The sequence below is a fragment of the Ictidomys tridecemlineatus genome, chromosome 1, assembly GCF_052094955.1.
Source record: "Ictidomys tridecemlineatus isolate mIctTri1 chromosome 1, mIctTri1.hap1, whole genome shotgun sequence".
In the NCBI taxonomy this organism is placed as follows: domain Eukaryota; kingdom Metazoa; phylum Chordata; class Mammalia; order Rodentia; family Sciuridae; genus Ictidomys; species Ictidomys tridecemlineatus.
The window spans coordinates 50,473,887-50,495,313 of NC_135477.1; the positions used below are offsets into that span (position 1 = coordinate 50,473,887).

Here is a 21,427-nt window from a genome sequence, read left to right on the forward strand (position 1 = left end):
AGTGGTGATGGGGATGGAACCCAGGGCCTTGCACATGCTCAGCACATGCTTGATGGCCGAACTACACCTCAGACCCCACATGAAACATTGTTTTCATTGATTCATTGGTTGGTTGTGGTGCTGGGGATTGAACCGAGGGTGTTCTACCACTAAGCTATATCCCAGCCCCCTGTATTTTTTATTTTGAGACAAAGTCTCACTAAGTTGCTGAGACTGGCCTCAAATTGTGATCCTCCTGTCTCAGTCTCCCGAGTGGCTGGGATTACAAGCACATGTCACCTTGCCTGGCTTATATAAAACATTATTAGTGAGATATTTTATAATCTTTTCTACATATTAAGTCTTCAAAATTCTGAGTGTTATACTTCTGATACATCTTGATTCAGAGAAGCCACATTTCAGGTACCAGCGGAAGTGGCCAGCAGGGCTGGAGGTCACTACCTTGGACAGCGGCCCCAGAGCCGCACTCTCAACGTTTCTCTGTTCTCAGATGAGTGGAGGAGGAAATAAATGCCTGAGTCCCAAGGACCCGGGCTCCTGATCTTTCCCTGACAATTGCTAATCCTGAATGTTTGAAGGCTCTTTGGAGTCTCTCCGGTATCACGGCCCCCGTGTGGGAATTCCTGACCCCATTCCCCGGATGAGGGCTGCGGGGCTGGGAGAAGCCAAGGTCTTGCTCAGACACCTTGCTGGCAGGTGGCAGAGAGAGGCTCAGACTCACCACTTGGACTCCAAGTCCAGTGTTCCCCCCGGATGGACCAGCTACTTCCTCAAGCAGGGCTGTCCCTGGCAGGAGGCACGAGGCCAGAGAGGGCACCAGATTGAAGTCTGGGTCGGCAGTGGGGGACCGGAGCTGGTCAGACCCCGATTCGGGCAGCCCTAGGTGCAATGATGCCCGTGGTGACAGCAGGGTAGGTCCAGGCTGAGAGAGTGGACGGGGCCAGTGCCAAGTCCTCTAAGGGAAAGGACCTTGTCATTCCTCCGTCCCGGTTTGGCCACAAGGGGCTGGGAACAAATTGATGGCAATGGAGCCATAAGTTACTGCTGAAGGCCTCTTTGTTCTTGGCAAAACAGAGGGATCATTAGTATTGGAGAAAACGCTGTGTGCAGATATAAATCCCCACGGCAGCGGGCAGAGGCGCGGCCCAGAGGGGACGGGGCCCAGGGAGCAGGGCAGGCTGACAGCCTGCCACGCACGCATCACCTGTGGGCTCAGACCTGTGTCCCCCGGCGTGGGGTGGGCAGGCCTTTCCCACATGTAGACAGACGCCACCACCAACTCAGGCTCCTGACAGGCCCTGAGACTTATGTCACCATGCCAGTGGCCCTCAGGACTCTGCCCTGCCCTGCCCAGGCCCTGAGACCCGGGGCTGGAGTAGGCCCCGCTGGGCATGCTCTGGGGTGGCAGGGGGACAGAATCAACCCTCTGCCTGCTTCAAGATAAATGGGTCCTGACCAGGCCACCAAGCACAGGGCTGCAACTGTCCCCAGACAGGCAAGACAATGTTCTTTGCAGCAGTGTCTCCACTATCCAAGGGAAGCAGACTCAAGGCCAAATCCCAGACTGCTGTCCACCTGCTCCTCCCACCTATCTGCCTCTCGGCTCGCGTGAGGCTGGCTCTCAGGGAGGCCACGGCAGCCCAGCCAGGCAGGTGTGGTGGGTAGGAGCAGCTGAGCCAGGCAGGATGCTTAGGGAGAAAAGAAACTGCCCTTGCCGGGTACGGTGGCGCACGCCTGTCATCCCAGAGGCTTGGGAGGCTGAGGCAGGAGGATCTCGAGTCCAAAGCCAGCCTCAGGAACTTAATGAAGCCCTAAGCAACGCAGCGAGACCCCGTCTCTAAATAAAATATGAAAAAAGGGCTGGGGGATGTGGCTCGGTGGTTAAATGCCCCTGGGTTCAAGCCGCTTGCTGTCAGAGGAGCAGTGGCAAACACCCAGGAGATAGAGGATGAGCAAGAGCCGCCTGTAAGCAAGGTCCAAGGGCCAACATACCCAGGACAGCAAGTCATGGCCACAGGGACTGCCCCTTCCACGCCCATGCCCACACCAGACCCTACCAACGGAACTCTGCGCTCATTCATCACTCTGACCCCTTTTGGCTTCCAGAGCCTCTTCGGGCAGCCGTTACCACTCAGTCAAAGTTGGCATGTGAGAGGGAACCCATTTGTCATCCTCCCCAAAGCCCTCAAGGCACATCTGTGCCGGTCATGGGAGTCCTAAACGCTATGCCAGGTGCCCCTGCCCTCCAGGGGTTTCTGCCTCCTGCCCAGCCTCCACCCATATCTCTCTGTGGTTCTGGTCTCCCTTCTCATCCTCTTGTTTGCTGTTGGCAACCTGGCCTAGGGGACATGCCCCTGGGGACCCCACAGGATACTGCTGCAGGCAGTTGTCACCTGCCCCCACTCTGAGCTCCAGAGCCCAGCCAGACACCCGAGCCTCAGCCCTCCAGCTCCTGCTCCAAGGCAGGGGCTGAACAGGGGGTGGAAGGGAGCATCTTTGGGGACTGGAGAGGGCTGAGGTGGAGGCTGGTGGCCTGGCACCCACCATGAACCTGGAACCAACCAGCGCCGTGGGGTAGAGGCCCTCAGCGTCACTGTGTGGTTTCCCGTTCTGGGAAGGTTCTGGCTCCCGACTCCCACCCTATCCAGGCCGGGGTGTGTGTGGAGCCAGCCTAGGGGCAGTGAGGACAGGACACCTCCTCCCGCAGCCCAGAGCCCGCCCACGCTGCTGCCCACTCTCCTTCCAATGGCACAGCCTGTGGGGCTCGCTGGTGTCCCCAGGTCTCCAGCAGCAGCCCCCGAGCATCAGGAAACACTTGCTTTGCCCCCGAGGGGCGGAATTCATGGAGGTGGGCAGCGTGGACAGGTGTTGCCAGTCAGGCCAGAACCCTGACCTCCTGCAGAATGGACTCCTTCCTAGGAGGGCTCTCCCACATCTTGGCCTTAGGATCATGCACACTGAGCTGCTAGGTGAGCCAAGGCCCCCCCGGGCCCACTCCAGCCCTACAGGACAAGAATCCCCCCGCAGACCAAGAACGCTGCACTTACAGTAGGAGCCTAGGTGCAAACCCACTATCCCAGAGTGACGTTCACTCACTTCACAAGTGCACACGAGGGTTTACCCTGGGCCAGGTTGTGTCCTGGGCACCAGACTGAGAAAACAGAGGGGGCATCAGGAGGGGCAGAGCCCCAAACCCACCCTCCAAACCCATGAGCCGATGTTCACTACCTGGACTGGGCTGCACTTGATCAGGGTCCGGGGGACAGTGGGCTTTAGAGACATAATAATAGCCACACCAGCAGTTTCCGGAGGCCCACGAGCCCCGGGTTTCCTGCAATCACAAGATGTAAGATGGCTCCCTCCCCCAGTTAGCCTCCAACTTCCCCAGGAATCATTAGCGGCTGGCGGGAACCACACTGGCAACACTTATCGTTACTGCACACCCATTCATTCAGCTCTTTATATGAGCTAAGCCATCTGACCCTTAAACCACCTCCAGGTAGGTACGCTCACTGTTCCCATTTCACAGATGGCAAACTGAGGCACAGAGACACCCAGGACCATCTGGCTCAGGCGGCTCCACCCTACACCTTCTTGATCAGCATGCTCTGCAGTATCTTGAGCTTCAGGGAGAACACTCCAACTATGCCACTCCCTGTTCTCAGGGTGGGGGGCATGGTGGGCACAATGGAGTGGACGCTGACCCGCCCAGATGCACCAGGTTGACACTTGGTGACAGTGGGCTGTGTCGGGAGGCCTCCTGTGGGGTGCATACAGGGTAGGAGGACAGCCAATCCCCGTGGGTGAGCAGCCTCTCCGGGGTCTCCCACCAGCAGATGGGCTCCCAAACCCAGCCAGTCCCAGGACAGCCACGCAGAGGCGCCATCTTGCCAGCCTTTGGTCAGGGGGTGAGCCAGGGATCCGTCATCCCAAAGCCCCTCTGCAGTCAGCCGCTGTCGGCTCAACCAATGGAGCTGAGAGGAGATTTGAGTCCCCAACCCTAGCCGTGCAAGAGCGCGTGCCATCAGCGGAGGTCTGGGCTCTATTTGTTCTAACATGATGTACAAATTGTCCCCTTTTCAGCAAGTAAGGACAGATACACCCCAGCACTGGTGGAGGTCGGCGCAGCCACCTGCGACTGGGCTCCAAGCCCCAGAGGCACCAGGCTTCAGGCTGTGGACAGCAGCACACTGTCCCCTGCGCAGTCCCCCCCATGCCTTGGCCTCTGCGGGCTTCCCAAGAGCCTCTTCTCCTCCTCTGCCCCCTCTTCATTCATTCACGGCCTTTCCAGGCCCCTTTGGTGAGGACTGTCCCTGGAGGCAGGTCTCCCAGGGTGGGGAGAGGGACAGGGACAGCTCTCTCCTTACCTGAAACAATGGTGTAGCCAATCCCCCTGGGACGTCCTTTATCCTGGTCAATGGCGGTGATCACACGCACGGTGGTGCCCTGCATGGGAGACCGAGAGAGCCTTGAGTTAGCCACTTGGCCCCAGGCTCTGTTTCTTGTAGCTCTTCTGTCACCTGTGGTTTCCCTCCTCAGGCTGACCAGGCCAGCCCAGGAAGCAGGCAGCAAGTGCCACACTCTGTCCCTGGGTCACACATCGAGGGCTCAGGTATACACCCCAGGTCCCTTGGGAAAGCCCAACATTGCTGACGCCATCACTGTCCCCACCTTTCCCCATATCCCTCACTAGAATGGGAGAAGCAGATGGAGGAACAGCCAGCAGAGTTATGAGGTCTGGATTCTAAATCAGCCATCCATCAAATTGCTCTGTGACCTTGGGAAGGATGCTGTATCTCTCTGGCCTTGGTTTGCCCCACCTTAATCTGAATAAGATGGGACCATGTTTTCACCAGAGCTTGAGTAAAGGAAAACATTATGGATCAAATATTTTATGCGTGTGAGCACGACCAGAAAGCATGCACCTCCAGGGGTGACCAAGCCACCCAGGAGGCATGATGGCCCTGTGAACCACGTCTACACAGTGCTGCGCGCACGGCTCCTGCCTCCAGTGGCTCGGCTCCCCCTCCTCCCAGCCCCAGCACTGGTGGAGAAGAAGCCCAGAGCAGGGGAGAGGCAGGGGTCTGCTCCTGGAGAGCCGTCCATGCCAAGGAGCTGAGGAGAAACAGCTCCTACAGTGCAGAAGCCCACCTGGAGGAACCTGCGAAAGGTACCAGGTGGGTGGCATTTAGGATGGGTTTTGAAGAGTGTGTAGGAGCTTTCCAGAGACAGAAAAATGGGAAGGAAGGTGCTCCGTGGACAAGAGACAGTGCAAGCAAGCCTTGGAGACGTGGCTTGTCCTAGGAAGGGATCCTGGCGCACGGCCCGTACTCGCCAGCTGTGGTTGACAAATTGGCTGATGGACTGAATGATCCAACGCACACACGGGTGCTGACGCGGCCACTACCACGATACTTGCTGAATCACCTCGCCGGGGCGACCTCCACCTGCTCTCCAGGCTCCAACACACCCTGTGGCCAGAGGTTCTGGCCCCGGGGCTGCCTGAGTGATGACCCCAATCGGACCCATCTCCCCCTCGGGGAAAATAGCAACCTGGCATTTTGGGGTTTATATTTTGTACCTGATGAGCTGAGCAGAACTCACTCACTCTCCCTCTCTCTCTCTCTCTCTCTCTCTCTCTCTCTCTCTCTCTCTCTCCCTCTCCCCCTCTCCCTCTCCCTCTCTGCTTCCTGATTATCATGTCCTGGGCTCTTTGCTCCCCGACCCTTCCACCATGATGTCCTGCCTCACTTAGGCCCAGCGCAGTGGGGCCGGGGGTCTATGGACTGAGCCCTCTGAAATCGTGAGGCCCGAATAAACGTTTCCTCTTCTAAAATTGTTCTTGTCAGGTCCTTTGGTCACAGCAATGAAAAAGCTGACTAAAACAGGGACTTTGGCTCCAAAGTGCTCTTGCTAGTCAGGTGACGCTACCTCTGTGACAGGTTCCGTTATAATAACAATAATGTCATTTGTAAAAGTCATTGCTCTGTGCACTTTACAAGCATCAGCTCCCGTGGAACTGGGGAAAGGCTGCACCCGGGCTCCGAGGAGCTGCCGGGGCCGTTCTCCAGCTCGCTCTCTGAGACTGGGGTGTCCTTCATGAAGCAAGTTAGTGGGCTGCTGGGACAAGGCTGTTTGGGAAGGACAGCATTTCACTTGAAGGGTTCACACCCCCAGACTCTTTTGGGGGGATCTGCCCCCAAAAGTCGGGGTCTGTCTCCCCGAGGAGCTCCTGAGGGTGCAGGACGCTGGCCTGAGGCGCCAGCTGCCAATTGTGCTTTTTGGACATGGGGGCAGCTCCTCGGATGCAGCCCTATCCTACCCAGGCCCCACAGGTGTCCTGGCATGAGGGTCCCTGGCCTGCCAGTCACTAAGCTGGCTGGCTGCTCCCAGCTCCACCCTCCCAGCTGGAGGGGCAGCTGCGTGACCCCAGTGTACACCCAGGGCAGGCAGGAGCAGCACCTAGGACAGTGAGCCCAAAGGGGACAGGATGAGGCAGCCAGCACTGGCCTGGGCAAAGAGGGGACCTGGTGACCCAAGGACTTTCAATATTCAGAGCCCTGTGGGCACCTCCCCTGGGGGCAGTCCTGCCCCAGATGGCCAGAGTCCTCCAAGGTGGGTGGAGCTGGGAGCAGCCAGCCAGCTCTGCCGGATAGGAGGCCAGGGACGCTCCCTCCCAGCCTGGCTCCTGACAAGGTCTGGGGTTTCATCTCTTTTTTGGGTAAATAAATCCACTTTTAATAAAACCCTGAGCTTTTAATACAAGTGCAGACAGAAAGACTGGAAATGTTATAAGAAGGAATTAACAGGGAGGTCCGGGGGCTCTCGGGAACTCACGGCTCTTGTTTCAGAGTCTCGGTGATTATATTTTCAATATACTGCAACTTATTTCCAAAGATGAGGGAACGGGCAAGTGAGCCCCGCCTGGCCGGCCAGTCTGCTTGAAGGCCACTCTGCCCAAAGCAGCTGGGCATGGCTGGTAGAGCAGGTGGGCAGGCCAGGTCCAGCCCCACCTGCCGAGGAGCTTTTTGCCCTCCCTGGAACCCACACCGGGGGGAGGACGAGGCCTTCTCAGAAACGAGGCTCTCCCTGGAGAGGCGACAGGTGTGCAGACCCATGGGGCCCCGGCTCCTCGAGACGTGGGGCAGGTGGTTGTGTTCAACCCGGTGCCTGACCTCCTGTGACTGAATCCTCTGCATCAATTTTAACCTCTTGCGACCCTTTTCCCATCTATAAAATGGGTTCATAATAGTCCCTGCTCCTAAGCAATCCCTTCGTATGTAAAGCACTCATACGTGGCAAAGGTGACAAAAGTGATTGGGACTACAAACTGGGGTCTGGAATCCCTGTGGGTACCTGGTGGAGATCCAGGTGCCTGGTCCTGGACAATGGACACACGTCCTGTTTCTGATTTCAGCAAATTCTGACCCCGACATCCCAGATTACGGCTCTCCACCCTCGAGCTCTGGTGTTTTCTACGCGTTATCCCAACAGCCAGCGGCCGATGGCGAGAACGGGTGTCACCTGAGCGCCTGCGCAGGGCTGAGCACCGGCCAGCGTCCTCTCTCTCTTCCCCTCACTGTGGAGCAGGTCACACGGGTTCTCTCCGCCCCACAGCAGGGGACTCCGGCCTCAGATGGGCAGGGACAGAGGGCCCGGCTCCGGCTGCCTGGCCTAGGTGGAAGGGCCGGGGACTCTGTGCCCAGGGGACATGCACAGGCCGAGGTGGGCAGTGAAGGCAGAGCTGGGACTTTTCTTTCCCCTTTGTGCTGCGTCCCCTCCCTCCGCCTCTGCAGGAGAGTTGGCTCAAGGAGCCGCGCCTGGCCTCAGAGGCCTGGCCGCCTTCCCCAGCTCCCCTGGAGCCCCAGCCCACTGCCACTTCCAAGACAGGATTAAGGACTTGAAAGGTGACGAGCAGTTTGCTTTGGGAGTGGGAGGCGCCCTTGGGGGGAGCTGGCTAGCGGGGGCTGGCGGGGACTTCCGACCAGAGCTGCCGCAGCAGATTCTGAGGCAGAAAATCCTATTTCTCAGTCCTTAATTCCAGTCAATTCCAGTCAAAGGGCTGATAGGCATCGGCTGGCAGTAATTTGTGCAGTTTATCCGCTCCTTTCACCTTCTATCGGTCCTCCACTGACGGGCAGGCCGACATGCTGCTGCTCGAGTGAGGAAATTAAAATTTGATGCAATAATCCCAAATAAGAAGGATTTTATTAGGTAATATATACACTTTAGATGAGGCATGCCTGCCCGATACACTGATAGAGGGAGGTGTACATGCTGGGAGCCGCAGATAAAGAGGGGAGCCAGGGGGAGTGGGGAAGGGTCTGGGCGAGGCCCGGGAGCCGTGGAGGCAAAGCCCGGAAGGAGGATGCCTGGGTCCTGCGGCCCAGGAGGCTTCCGGGCCAGCAGGGGACAACTGCATCAAATCAGAGTGCCACACGGTAAAGGGACACGGAGGACCCAGATCAAGGCACGGAAACTGATTAAAGGCCTGGAAAAATCGGGCTTGGAGTGTGCAGGAGGAGGCCTGCGGGAGAGGGCCGTGTGCAGACGGGAAACGGGGCTCCTTCCAAGTGCGAAGCCAGGAGGAGAGGACAGGCGCGTGGATGTGAAGTGTGATTCCACGGACCGGGGGCCCCAGGCAGCGCCCCCAGAAGAGGCCAAACCCCCACTTAGTGCCTGGTTTGCCTCCCTTCACCCCCAGCCTGGTTAGGACCCACATGGAGGAACTCATACCCTCCGAACAGGGGTTCAGCAGCTCCCCAGACATTGGCCTTGCAGGGGCAAAGGGACAACCCTGGCCAGGCAGAGATGTCAAGGTCTCTGAGCCCAAAGAGATGCAAGAGACATGCAAGTCACATCAGATGCAAGAAACCCAGCCAAGGTGCAAGCAGGGGCCCAGGTGGGCAAGCATCTGATTTGCTCGGACGGAGTGATCACTAGCAGGAGCCTGTGGAAGCCTCCGGAGAGAAGAGGGTGTGGCTTCCCACAGGCCCCTGCACACAGGGCTGGTGACGGATGAGAGCACGGAAGAAAGAAGCATGGAGTGAGTGAATGCAGGTCTGAAAGTAAAACCTGTCACAGCGGAGGGTGGTCTTGGAGAGAGGGATGCTAGCAAAGGACAAGCCCAAGGGTCTCAGAGGAAGCTCACACCGTGACCAGAGGTGAGGCTCAGCAGGAAGGCCTGGCCCAGCCTGAATACCAGAAACCAGCCACTGAGTCGCCAAACACTCGGTTTGATCTCTGCTCACTTCCAGCACTTGTGGGGTGCTTGTCATGGGTTGGTGATGACAGCAGGTGCCAGAGGTGACAAGGGTGACAGGATGGTCTTCTTCATCCAGCCCTTCCATAGATACTTCCCACTATGTCCATGCACACAGCTGACCCCACCTCTGCTGACCTACGTTCCCAGCCCAGCCAGGAAGCAGAGTCTGGGCCAGTTGCTCCAGAGCCCTGAGCACTCAGAAGGACAAGCCCGGGGGCTGGGGGCGGATAGGAGCAAACAGCAGTCAGCTCCAACCTGAGACTGAGATGAGGGCCTGGCAAGGAGGAGAAAGGAAGGGGTCCTAGGAAGTAGGGTAGCCGAGCAGGGGCACCCTTCAGTCTCCAAGGCCGGGGCTCCCACTGTGCACAGAAGCCAGGAAACAGAAGGGTGGGAGTAGCGACCCGAGGTGCCCTCCACTGCCCTCCAAGCAGCTGCAAACACCCGTCGCAGCAGGCTAGACAGCATCCTGCTTGTTAGAGCTTCTGCTTCACACCTGGCCAAGAAGACAGGGGCCCAGTGCCAGCTCCATGCCCCTGGACAGTGGTCAGGACAGCCATGGTGTCCAAGCTGGGCGTCAGGCTGCCCTGGCGTGCAATGGCCTGGGAGCGTGGTCTGCACAAGTCAGGGCAGCCAGCCTGTGCAGATGGGCAGGGCCCAAACACCCACTGGCCCCTGGTGGGAGCCTGCCCTGCTCTCACAACTGGGAGACCGTCCTCCCAACACACAGGTTTCTCTCAAAAGCAAGGTCAAGGCTGGGGCTGCAGCTCCGTGACAGAGCACTTGCTGTTCCCCAAGCTGCGTGTCCAGGCCTCACCTGCCCGAGGAGGCACCTCGCTGTCCTCTATCAGCCCACGGTGGGGGCTTCCCTCTAGCTAGCACAGAGGCGTGGAGGCGACCACTCTAGGGATGCCTGTCATTGTCGCCTGGCCACAGCTGCTCCAGCCATGGCCCCTGCAGAGTGGACAGTGGCCTGTTTCATTCTCTGAGACCCCCACTTATGGCTGTTTGGGCCAGAGGTGGACACATGGTCCCAGGGCAGTCAATCCACAGGTTGGCTGGTGCCCAGTGACTTGTGACATGGCACAAAGTCAGGAGTCTCTGTTGCAAACCTGGACCCGAGAAACCCAAAGACGGAGCAGTTAGGGAGGCCAGCTGCTGCTGCCGGCTCTCAAGGAAGAGCCAGGGCTGAGAGGCCCTCGGGGCAGAAGGCCAGCTGCCCCCTTAGGCCATGCTGATGGCAGACTGCAGGCCGTGGCCAAGCCTCAGGACGCTCTGCAGAGCCTGCACCCCACTCCAGTCCCCAGCGCAGGCTGGGCTCCCAAGGGCACCCCCAGAAGACCCTTTCTGATCGCTCCCCCTTCCTGCCCAGCCAGGCTTTGTTCTTTGCCACTCCGAGCACTCTGGGGACAAAGCGGGAGGATGGGGAGGTGGAGTTTTACTGCTGATGCCTGTCACTACCGTCCCAGGTGCCAGGGTAGGCAGAGCTAGGAGGAGCCCACGCCAGCCTAGAGCCCCTCCCAGGGCCAGGGGGGACTTACCGGAGGAGAATGCTCATAGATGTTGGTGCTGTAAGGCAGGTTGATGAAGATGGGGTCCATGTCCTGGACGTCCGTGATGATGATGGCCAGGTTGGCCAGGGTGGACAGAGGCCTGGTCTTGTCTTGATCCTTAGAGGGCAAAGAGCGCACACAGCCTTAGTTAAGTGATTCCGTGGACACACGCATGTACACGCACACACGGTCCTGGAGCATGTGTCACTCACATGCACATGTCCAGGCACACACGTGCAGGAGGACACACACAGGGTCCCCAGGCAGGGCCATGGGACAGTGGCTTCTCCAGTGTCATGAACAGCATGGGGGTAGAGGTAACCCCGGCCCGGCTACCCTGAATATCCGTTGCACTGAATGGCTGGCTTCAGGTAAAGAGATGGCTCTGTCCTCAGTGCCTCTGCTGTGTTCAGCCCAGGGTCCCTGCCCCTCTCCATGCCCAGGACAACTAGATAGCAACTCCTCAGAAGAAGGGCCCTTTGGCCACACAGGGGCTCATTCTGGGACCCGCAATCCTGCTCTGGGTCCTCAATTTACTGATCAAGGGACTTTTCCAGTCGAACCAGCAGGGGGAGCTCCAGAGCCTGTGACATCTGGGGCCCTCCAGGATCCTGAGGGGTCATGCCTGCCATTCCCCAGTGGCCCTACAGGCAGCACTGCAAATTCAGTCCTATAAAAGCTCACCAAGAGAGGACACCCAGGACCCGAAAGGCACAGCTGGTGATGAAAACCGAAGCAGCCCGCTGCTACCCAGTAACACCAGTCAGCACCAGCGGCAGAGGCACAGCCGAACGCAGAGCCTGCCCCACGCCAGCATCCTGCATGAGAAGTCGTGGGCTCACCGTCCCTGTGGGTTCACTGTCCCGTAAGTTCACAGACACCAGAGAGGGAAGTGACAGCCTAGACTCATCCGACTGTAAGGGGGTAGCAAGAACTCGAACTCAGAGCACTTTACACAGACAAGGGCAGCCTTGCTGGGCGCAGTGGTGCATGTCTCTGATCCCAGTGGCTTGAGAAGCTAAGGCAGGAGGATCACGAGTTCAAAGCCAGCCTCAGCAGCTTAGCATGACCCTAAGCCACGTAGTGGGACTCTATCTCAAAATAAAATATAAAAAGGGCTGGGGATGTGGCTCAGTGGTCAAGTGCCCCTGGGTTGGGTGCAATCCCTGGTACCAAAAACAAAACAAAACAAAACAAAACAAAAAACCCCTGCCCTTCACAGCCTTGATTTGGAGCCTAAACATCTGGGACTTGCCGGGTAACCTCCAATAAGCTATTTCCCCTCCTGGATTCTCGATGTCCATTCCTGTAAGGTGAAAGCTCCATTCAACTTCTCCCAGCCCCGTGGATTTGTAAATTCTCTGATCTGGGATTGGAGAGTGGCTGTCCCCAGGTGCGATGGCCCGTGGTTTGTCTGGAGTGACGTGAGCAAGGCCAGGCATTCCCCACGTTATGAGAAAGCCTGGTGCCTGCCCCTGACCCCCAGAGATGGAGCTGCAGAGCCCAGGAGGCGAAGGGGCCCGACTGTCCCTGTGAGTCCTCGGGGGTCGCCAAGGAGTGGGTGGGAGGGCCTCAGGGGCGGGAGTGGACGCAGCAAGGGGCGGGGGGAGTCTGGGAGCAGGAGGAGCTGAGCAGAGGGGCCCTGGGGTGGGGTTGGGGCAGCCTCCCAGGCTCCAAAACCATGGGCCCCACAGCCCAGGCTGGGGTACTGCCCAAGGGAGCGCTCCCAGCCAGGCACATGGCCCAGCAGGAGTCCCCTGACCTCCTGGGCAACAGACGCCATGATTCTGATTTGCCGTTACCAGGCTCTTGTCGGCGGCTGGCTTTTGTCCAGCCTGGCACCTGCCACCTCCATTGTACCCTGGGCTGTAGTCCTGCTCCTGTGACAGATGACCCCATCCAGCCCACCCTGAACTCTCCGGTGGGGAAGGGAGATGGCGGTGGGCACATCTGGTGGGGCAGGCTCTCAGATGTGACCAGGGCCCGTGGCTGTCTCCTCTACAGCCGGGGACCACATTACTGCCTTCGTCACAGGCAGGAGGATCACCTGGGAAATGCCCAGCACCAAGGGCACGATGCCAGCCCCAGAGGGATCGCGGCATCAGCTGATCCAGGAGCTAGCAGGAAGCCACCCACCAGGGAGTGACAGGCCCCTCCTGCTCTGCAGTTTCAAAGCCTGATTGCCGGGAGATTAGCAGCAATTTCTCTGTATTCATCAGCCCAGCTTGAGCACGGGGCTCGTGATGGGCCTGACCACCCACATTCTTACCTGTGCCCAGCGCTGATCTGTTCCCACATCCCAGAGCCATTTTTATGGAGGATGGAAATTATCCCATAGGGGCAGGTTTGTAGAGAAAGAGGACCAGCACCTGCAGGCCTGAGCGCAGCGTGAGCCATCGGTACACAGGGACAGGCGGGCAGAAGGTGCCGGTGGGTAGGCACAAAAGCAACCTCTGGGCTTCCCAGCCCCTTCATCCCACAAGTCCCTTTTACAGACGGCAGCACACATCGCCCGGAAGACCAGGGGGACGGAAAGAATGCCAGTATCCTCTGCAGGGCAACGGGGCCCGCTTGGGCAGGAAGAGGCAGTCCCTGGCTCTTGAGGCGTCTCGGGTCTTGGTCACGCCTGGGGAACCCCATCTTTCAAAAGCAGACCCTTCCGCCAGGGCAGTGGTGCACACCTATAATCCCAGCAGCTCAGGAGGCTGAGGCAGGAGGATGGCAAGTTCAAAGCCAGCCTCAGCAAAAGCGGGGTGCTAAGACCCTGTCTCTAAATAAAATACAAACAGGGCTGAGGATGTGGCTCAGCGGTGGAGTGCCCCTGAGTTTAATCTCTGGGTACCCCCCCAAAAGAGAAAAAAAGTAGACCTTGACCCAGCCCAGAGGCAGAGCCGGGGACCTGGGCTCCGGGAGCTGCTAGGTAGAGCTCCTGGACACAGGCAGCCCTTCTGCAGCGAGGTGGGCAGGTGTCCGGTGCTGGGTGCCGGCTGGTGGGTCCTAGCGGGTCGAGAGGGATGCCCGGAGTTTGCCTTGCTCTTGGCCTGAGCTGATGGTACCAGCTGTGGTTGGAGGCAGCACAGGAGCAGGGGAGAGGGGAGTGCAGGGGTAGCACCCTGTTAGGGTGTGGCTGTCCCTAAACAGCTTGCAAACAGCTGTGTGTGCTGGAGATTCCTGGCCCTGGGATGTGGTGGTCAGAACTGAGAATCTTGCAACCTGGCTCAGGGGTTTTTCTCCAGAGTTACTCATCAGCTGCATGAGCCGCAACCATGTCCTCCGTAATATGGGACAGTGACTCCTCTTCTGTCCCCAACTACCTTGTCCTGAGCTCCCAGGGGCTGCTTGGTTCCCTGTCTCCAAGAGGCCCTGCTCCCTGGGGTAGCAGCCAGGAAGGACCTGGGCCCCTCTGGCCCCTGCACATTGGTGATGTCATGGCTTGTCTGTGTCCCGGAGAGTGAGAGGACACCCTGCACTATGAATGTCGCAGGGACATCGCCGGCGCTGGCTATGGAGTGGGGTTCCTGGGTGACTCTGGATCAATCACTGAATTGCTCCACGACTCCGTTTTCTTATCTATAAATTGCACATCTTAAAAACGCTAAAATCCCAGCACAGTGCCAGGGACACAGTGCGAGCGCCCGGTGACGCTGGCTGTCGCTTGGCCATCACGATCCAAGCGACATCGGTGTTCCACGCTGCGGCTGCTGTGGAACTGGGGCCGGGTCCTGTCGCCCTCCTCAAGGGCAGGACAGGTGGACCCCTGGGGGCTGGGCGGCTGCGGTGACTCACCGTGGCGTTGACGGTGAGCTGGTAGGCCTGCGTGACCTCGTAGTCCAGCTCCCGGGTCACGGTGACGATGCCACGGGCGCTGTCGATGGCGAAGAACTGGGAGGGAGGCTGGAAGGAGTAGAGGACGCTGCCGCCCGCGCCCAGGTCGGGGTCCGTGGCGTTCACGATGAAGATGGGCGTCCCCACCGGTGTGTTCTAGGGGACAGCAAAGCAAAGAAGAGTGAGCCGGAGCCCAGGGCAGGGGCTGTGTCGGCCACAGTCCCCCAAAGCCCATTAGCCACGTCCCTCCAGCCAACCAGACCCGGGGCGCTGTCATTGTCATTCTGAGAGGGTTCAGAGCAAGTTAAAGTGCAGTGTCTATTTTTTTTTCTTCTTCTTATTTGATGGCCTCCTGGTGGCCGTCAGAGCACCGGTTCCAAAGATGATCAGCTCATCCTGGAGTTCTGGATGAGGGGACTCGTGTCCCCAAACCCATTTCATGGCGGTTTCGCTTCCTCGGCCACCTGCCCCCCGGCCGCCCCAGCTGCAGGCCCAGGCTGCTCCGGAGGGTGACCGACAATCTGCGCGTCAGGGAGGTTTCAAGGCAGGAGCCTGAAGCCGTGCACCTGGGGGGACTGGCAGGGCCCCGGGGCTCCCCTGGCACCCTAGAGGCTCCTGCCCGCTGAGCAGTGTCCCCGTTGCCTCTGTGACCCTCTGCTCTATGCTGTGTAGAGACCCTGCCCCTCTCTGACTTGGGGAGTCTGATTAAGGTCCCCTTCTGCCCAGAGGACTCCCAGACCCCTCAGGCGGGCCGTCTCCACTGTGCCCACCCTGCCCCCTGGCACCCCCGGCTCCGCATGGCCCCGTCTCTCCTCTAGCTCCTTGGCCAGTGCCCGGCATCCTCATGTCATACGGCTCCGGGGAAGCCCTGGCCCCCATCAGCCTTGCCCGGCACGGAGCCTCGCCGACGGTGACCGTTCAATAAATACCCCACGAACACACAGCGACCCTCCGCCACGGCACTCAGCCCATCACATTCTGAGTATCTGTCTGCACCCCCTCCCTGCTGTCAGTTCTCATCTCGTGGTGGCGACCACAGGGCCTGGCACGTGTGCTGTGCCTGCTAAACATGGGTTGAGTGGATTTATTTATAATTCAGTGAGTTCTGGACACATCTAAGGAAAGACGATCTAATTGAGCCTCTTCACGGAAACAAAGAACCAACAACAATAAAAACTGTGCCAGGCCCTGTGCTACGGGTCAGGTCGGCCAGCTCTGTGACAAGCGTCTTTCCCGGTGGCAGCTATCCATCTGCCTTATAAAAGGCAGCTGAGGCACAGAGAGGTTAATAACTTGCCCAAAGTTGCACAGTTGGGCAGTGGTAGACCAAGGCCTGAATCCAGGCCTAGTAAGTGCCTGCTCCTGAGTCCTGTACCAAAGGATCCTGGAAACCTGGTGTCCCCCACCTCCTCCGTGCGATGCTGGGGAAGCTGGTGGCACTGATGGCACCAGAGTGTGGGCTGGCCGGTATGTTCCCTGGGGACAGAGGCGGCATTCCCTGAGCTCTGTGTTCTTTTCACATTGGCACAAAGACTGGGTCCCCTGATCCTGCGGCTCCCTGTTCAAGGGGCTCCTTTTTTGGGGACCCTGGCACCCTGGCAGCCCTTGCTGAGCTCTTCACGAGGCCCCTCGTCAGGCTGGGAGGGCATCTGAGAGCAAAGCCGCGGAGCTGCCAGCTGCTCCCGGTCATCGGGCAAGTTCAGGCTGAATGGACAGACCCACGGCCTGTCCATCTCTCACCACTCTGTCCCCCTGGGGTCAGGGGAGGCGGACAAGAGGCAGACGGCAGGAAGGCCCTCTCCTCTGGCCAGCCATGACTCCCCAGTGCCCCGTCACAGAACGCAGGCCTGCGTGGACTACCTCCCGGAGAAGTGCAGCTCTTGACACTTCACAGGCTCAGCAGGCCCCTCACACCTCTGGGCTTTGGAGCATCCTTCAGCAGGGTTTCCCTCCCCGCCTGCTGCCTGTAAAACAGATGTTCTTTCCCTCCAAAGAGAATCAAGCCTGCAAGTCTCAGAGTGAGCAAGTGCTAGAGTTTCAGGCCTGGGCAGACCCTCTGTGGGAATCCCGGCCTTGCTGTGTGTCTTTGGGTTAACTACTTAATCTCTCTGATCCTTAATCCACTCTCTGTACACTGAAGCATAATATCAGGTTGATGTGAAGGGTCCATAAGCTCATGAGTGTGAATTTCCCAGGCTAAAGGTGCTGAGAAGATGGCAGCTGGGATTTCAATATTTCAATACTCGATCACCTTTTAGAGGGGTATAGACAAGGCACCTTCCAGGGTGGGCAGAGAGGTGTCAAGAAGCTGGTGAAGATCGAGGGCACCATGCTGGGCATTCCCGGTGGCTCCCGTCCCCCTGCCCCCTGAGCACAGGAGCGCCACAGCCAGCCAGGACACAGCTCTGGAGGAGCCCCGGGGTTGGCCACAGAAAGGATGGACACCTTCCCCTTTGAGAGCAGCCAGCCGCACGTGACAGCTGGACCACACTTCAGTGCGCTGGCCATTCGCCCCCTGAGGAGCTGGTGCGCAGAGGGGGGCTCCCACAGGACGCCAGCTCTCAGCCCTGCCTCGGGGAGACGAGGACATTTCACCGCGCACACCCTGTGGTCCTGGCCGAGGGCCTCCCTGAGCACCGGATCAGAGAATTTAAGAGTGGGTCCCGGCGCACAGTGGGGAGGGGGACGGGCTGGTGCCTGACCTCTTGGATTATGTTTCATGCCCTGCAGTGAAACCCATTTAATTCCTGCATAACTTAGGAGAGGTTTTAAATGGGCCTGGCAGAGAGCCACTCAGACAGTTAGAAGGGGCAACTATCCGAGAGAGAAAAGCGCTGACTTCCTGCACTGCGGGTCCGGGGCACCCTGCTTTTTCAGGGGAATGGGGAGGGGGACAGCTCGCAGCACACACGCGTTCTCTCACACCCAGCTGCTGCTCGCCGCACACAGGCCCGCTCCCCACACAAGCAGAACTTCCATGGACCAGGTGCACCTGGGTTTCCAGGTGACCTACAGACAGCACAACCAGGTGGCTCAGCGCCCCGACTCTGAATCCAGACCTTTCTACGGGGAGATCTCACACAGATGCTGTTAAACTGTTAAACACTTTTTTTTTTCCGTACTGGGGGTTGAACCCAGGGGGCACTTAACCCCTGAGGCACATCCCCAGTCCTATTTATTTATTACTTCTGATCAGTTATACATGACAATAGAAACCCAGCCCTTTTTATGTTTTATTTAGCGACAGGGTCTCCCTGAGCTGCTTAGGGCCTTGCTAAGTTCCCGAGGCTGGCTTTGAACTTGTGATCCTCCTGCCTCAGCCTCCTGAGCTGCTGGGACTACCGGTGTGTGCCACTGCACCTGGCTGTTCAACCTTTTTGACCTCAATTTCTTCACCTGTAAAATGGAGCCATGAACAGCGCTACCTCTTAGGATTGCTGTGAGAAAGAATTAGATAAGGTATAGAGAAAAGGACACACTGCTTGCCACGCATGGGGCAATATCGATCAAGATTCCATAGATGATCATTGCAATCGGTTACTGCGGCCTCAAACATCATGGCAGGCAGGGTGACACGCGCCCCATCCGCAGGGAGCAGAAGGAGAAGGAGCGTAAACAGACGGCGGATCTCTTCATCATGAATGTAGACAAACAAGCACTTTGAAATTCAGAAGGAGGACATGTCCCCTGACTGGTTTTTGGCTGCTGCCGCTAGGCAGGACACCGTCAAGAGGCCTCCTGGCCAGAGCCAGCCAGGACACAGCTCTGGAGGACCCCCAGGAACGGCCACAAGAAAGGATGGACACACTCCCCTTTGAGAGGGCTTGGGAGCCTGTGAGAGGTGGGGTGAGTGAGATCTAAGGGGAGGGGCACCCGAGGCAAGAGAAGACCCTAAACAAGGCCAGCTGTGACCGTGTACCACTCAGGATGGCTCTGATATAGGGGCTGGAAGCCACCCTGGGATCATCCAGTCCAGGATCCCCACTTTACAGATGGGAAAAGTGAGCCCAGAGAGGGGCCGTGCCCTGCCTCAGGTCTCATAGGTAGTTCCTGGCAGAGTTGTGACAGGAAATCAGGCACCTGATTCATGTATATAGGCCTTTCCATTCTGCACCTCCACACAGATGACACCTGCTGCTTCCCATCTACCCTCCTTCCAAAAAAAGGTGCTCTTCATACCCACAGGGGATGGCTCTAGGCAGCCATATTTCTTCCAAGTGACTTCACACCCAGGACTCGTCTGATTGGCCCAGGAATAACCACCTGACCCAAGGACACCTCTGATTGGCCCAGGAATAACCACCTGACCCAAGCAGGCCAATGAGACGGGGCCTTGGAAATGGAGTGGATTTGCCATGGGACTCTGAGAAGAAAGATCTCGCTACCAGTGAGGGCTCCAGTGGGTCCAAGGCTAAAAGCCACACTGAGGCCAAGCTACAGGATGGTGGAGAAGCCCTGGGCGGGCAGTGGAGGCCCATCTGTAGGAGGAGGAACCATGCACAGAAAGGGAGAGGGCAGAGGAGAGGTGCTGGGGCCTCCAGACCCTGCTCCTCACAAGCCCCCGCCCCCCACTGCCCTCTCTGGTCTTGGCCGTGGTGCTGTGAAGCTACTGGACGCTGGTCTCCATGGGCCTCTGCTCCTTGCTCCCACCTGGCACGCCCTGAGCAATGGGCAAGGCCCCCTTATTGCTGCAGCTCTAACCCAGCTCCCCCCACCCCCTCCTGCTGGGATTCTGTCCCTTTAACACCCACAACTGAGCCCCAGAAAGCAGAGTCCCAGGCCACCACTCCGGGACAGCTACTGAAAGCCCAGCACCTGTGACGTGAGGCTGGAGGTATTACTGGGGAGAAGAAGAAAACGGCCTGGGTGCATGCTGTCTCCCTCTGTAGTGTCCCCAGACACTCCTTCAACATGCAGATCCGGGCAGGTCACCGGCAGGGATCAGCATCGTGTGCCGAGTCGGCCTGATCCTGGACTTGGCACCGTCAGCCCGCAGAGATGCTTGTGGGCATCATCCCCTTCAGAGTCCTGGATCCTGCCAGGCTGTCCCTCTGGGCTAGCGGTCCACGCCACAGCAGGTCGCAGGCAGGGCAGCCCTACCTCTTCCCACTCCCGCGTCAGCTCCACATCCCCGGTGATGGAGCTGCTATAAATGGGCCACCCTGTGCAATTCAGAGACAAATAAATCTTTTTGCTACTCCTTGGGGTGACAGGGGAATAGACTCTGGGAAAGTTCTGCCGTGCACGAAATCCTGTTCGTTAATAATAATGACAAATAGCTCCCTTCTCCCACGCGGGGCGGGATCCATTACACTCTGGGCTCCTCCAGAGGGGACTCGGGTGCTCACCGGAACCGGGTGGGGGACTGTGGGCAGCCAGGGGAAGAGGACTCGCTGCAGAGGGACAGAGACGGGGGAGGAGGGGACTGAGGTGGGGACAGTGGAGCAAAGGGGAGAAGAGCTGAGGAGACGGGAAGAGCCGGGAGGGACAGAGCAAAGTGGGATGGGGACTGGGAACGGGATGACAGTGGCCCAAGGGACAATGGGGCTGAGGGGAGAGAATCTGCAGGAGAGAGGACAGGGCAGAGACCGGGGGGGGGGGGGACCTGGAAAGGACCGAGAGGGACATTCAGGGGGAAAGTGAGGACAGGGAAGCACTGAAAGAGATAGGAAACGGGGGGGGGGGGAGGACGGCGCAGCCCCAGGTACACGGGGACCCTCCCTGATCAGATTCACTCTGCACCCTTGACGGAGCCCAGCAAAAAAGCCACCAGAGGCGCCATCTCTAAGGGCGTTATTAATATTTATGGAATGCTTGCGAGATGCCGCTTCAGTCTTTAATATCTTATTATAAAGCCTGTTATAAAATGCATTAGTAATAAATTCCTGCAGATGGAGACCGACAAGGAGCAGGAGCCTTGCTGGATCAGAGCTGGGAACACCCCTCCATGAAGTGTGTGCTGCTGCTCAGAGGCTGGGGGGCTGGTCCCCAAGGGGCTGGAAGTGGGAGGGGGATGGCCGCTGACACAACTCCTCCCGTCCTCAGCCAGCCCTTGGTCAGCAGCTTTGATTCGTCTTAATTCATGGCTTCCCTTCCCCAGATAGGGAAAAGGGAATCTCAGAGAAGTGAAGCAATTGGTCCAAAGTCACACAGCTTTTAAGTGGTGGAATGGGTATTCAAATCCAGGCCACCTCTCTGTCCCCAGGCCTCAGGGGCCCCAGAGCTGAGGATGCAGAGAGGGCTCAGGGACCTTCCATGGGTGGCCCTGTTTATCCTCTTTCCTCTCTGAAGGGCTGGAGCGAAGACGGGAACCTGGGGTCGTCTGGATTGGAGGAGACGGGCTGATGGAAGGGGATTCTGGAAGAAGGTGGCTGCCCACTGGGCTCCTACTGTAACAGGAAGAAGGAGCGTCCACAGGGGACAACTCTGTGAGCAGGAGCTCCTGGGCCAGGGGCACAACCGTGGCAGGAATTCAGCTGGACACCAAGGCGTGGGGCTTCACTAGGAGGACCCTGGAGGCCCACGGGCGAGACTTCCAGGGTTCTGCGGCATCACAGCTATGGGGAAGCTGGTCGGGGGGAGAACTGGGATCTAAAGGAGACAGGGGCTGTTTCTGTCCCCAACAGGCAAGAAGGCAGGAGTGGGCACTGCCAGAGGGCAGGGTCCACCACAGAACACGCAGGGAGGAGAATCAAGAGGGGCAGGTGACCCCTGGGGACCACGGGACCTCGGTGGAGGTCTCTGGGGCTTCGTTCTAGCAGGGAGGGAACACACTCGTGTGCACGAT

At 58.5% G+C, this 21,427-nt stretch overlaps 1 protein-coding gene across 6 annotated transcripts in view; it reads right to left on the minus strand.

The window, feature by feature from the left end:
- The window catches only part of Cdh23 (cadherin related 23), a 377,491-nt gene that overhangs the window by 205,845 nt on the left and 150,219 nt on the right, over positions 1-21,427 (minus strand). For all 6 annotated transcript variants that reach the window (XR_013435513.1, XR_013435512.1, XR_013435514.1 and 3 more), the window contains exons 7-9: positions 14,602-14,796; positions 10,804-10,932; positions 4,368-4,446 (exon numbers count right to left, since the gene is read on the minus strand). Coding sequence is in view for 3 of the 6 variants with exons in the window: in XM_078040863.1 (XP_077896989.1) it covers positions 4,368-4,446; positions 10,804-10,932; positions 14,602-14,796 (403 nt within the window). In the remaining 3 variants the exon portion in view is untranslated. The remainder of the gene's footprint in view (positions 1-4,367; positions 4,447-10,803; positions 10,933-14,601; positions 14,797-21,427) is intronic.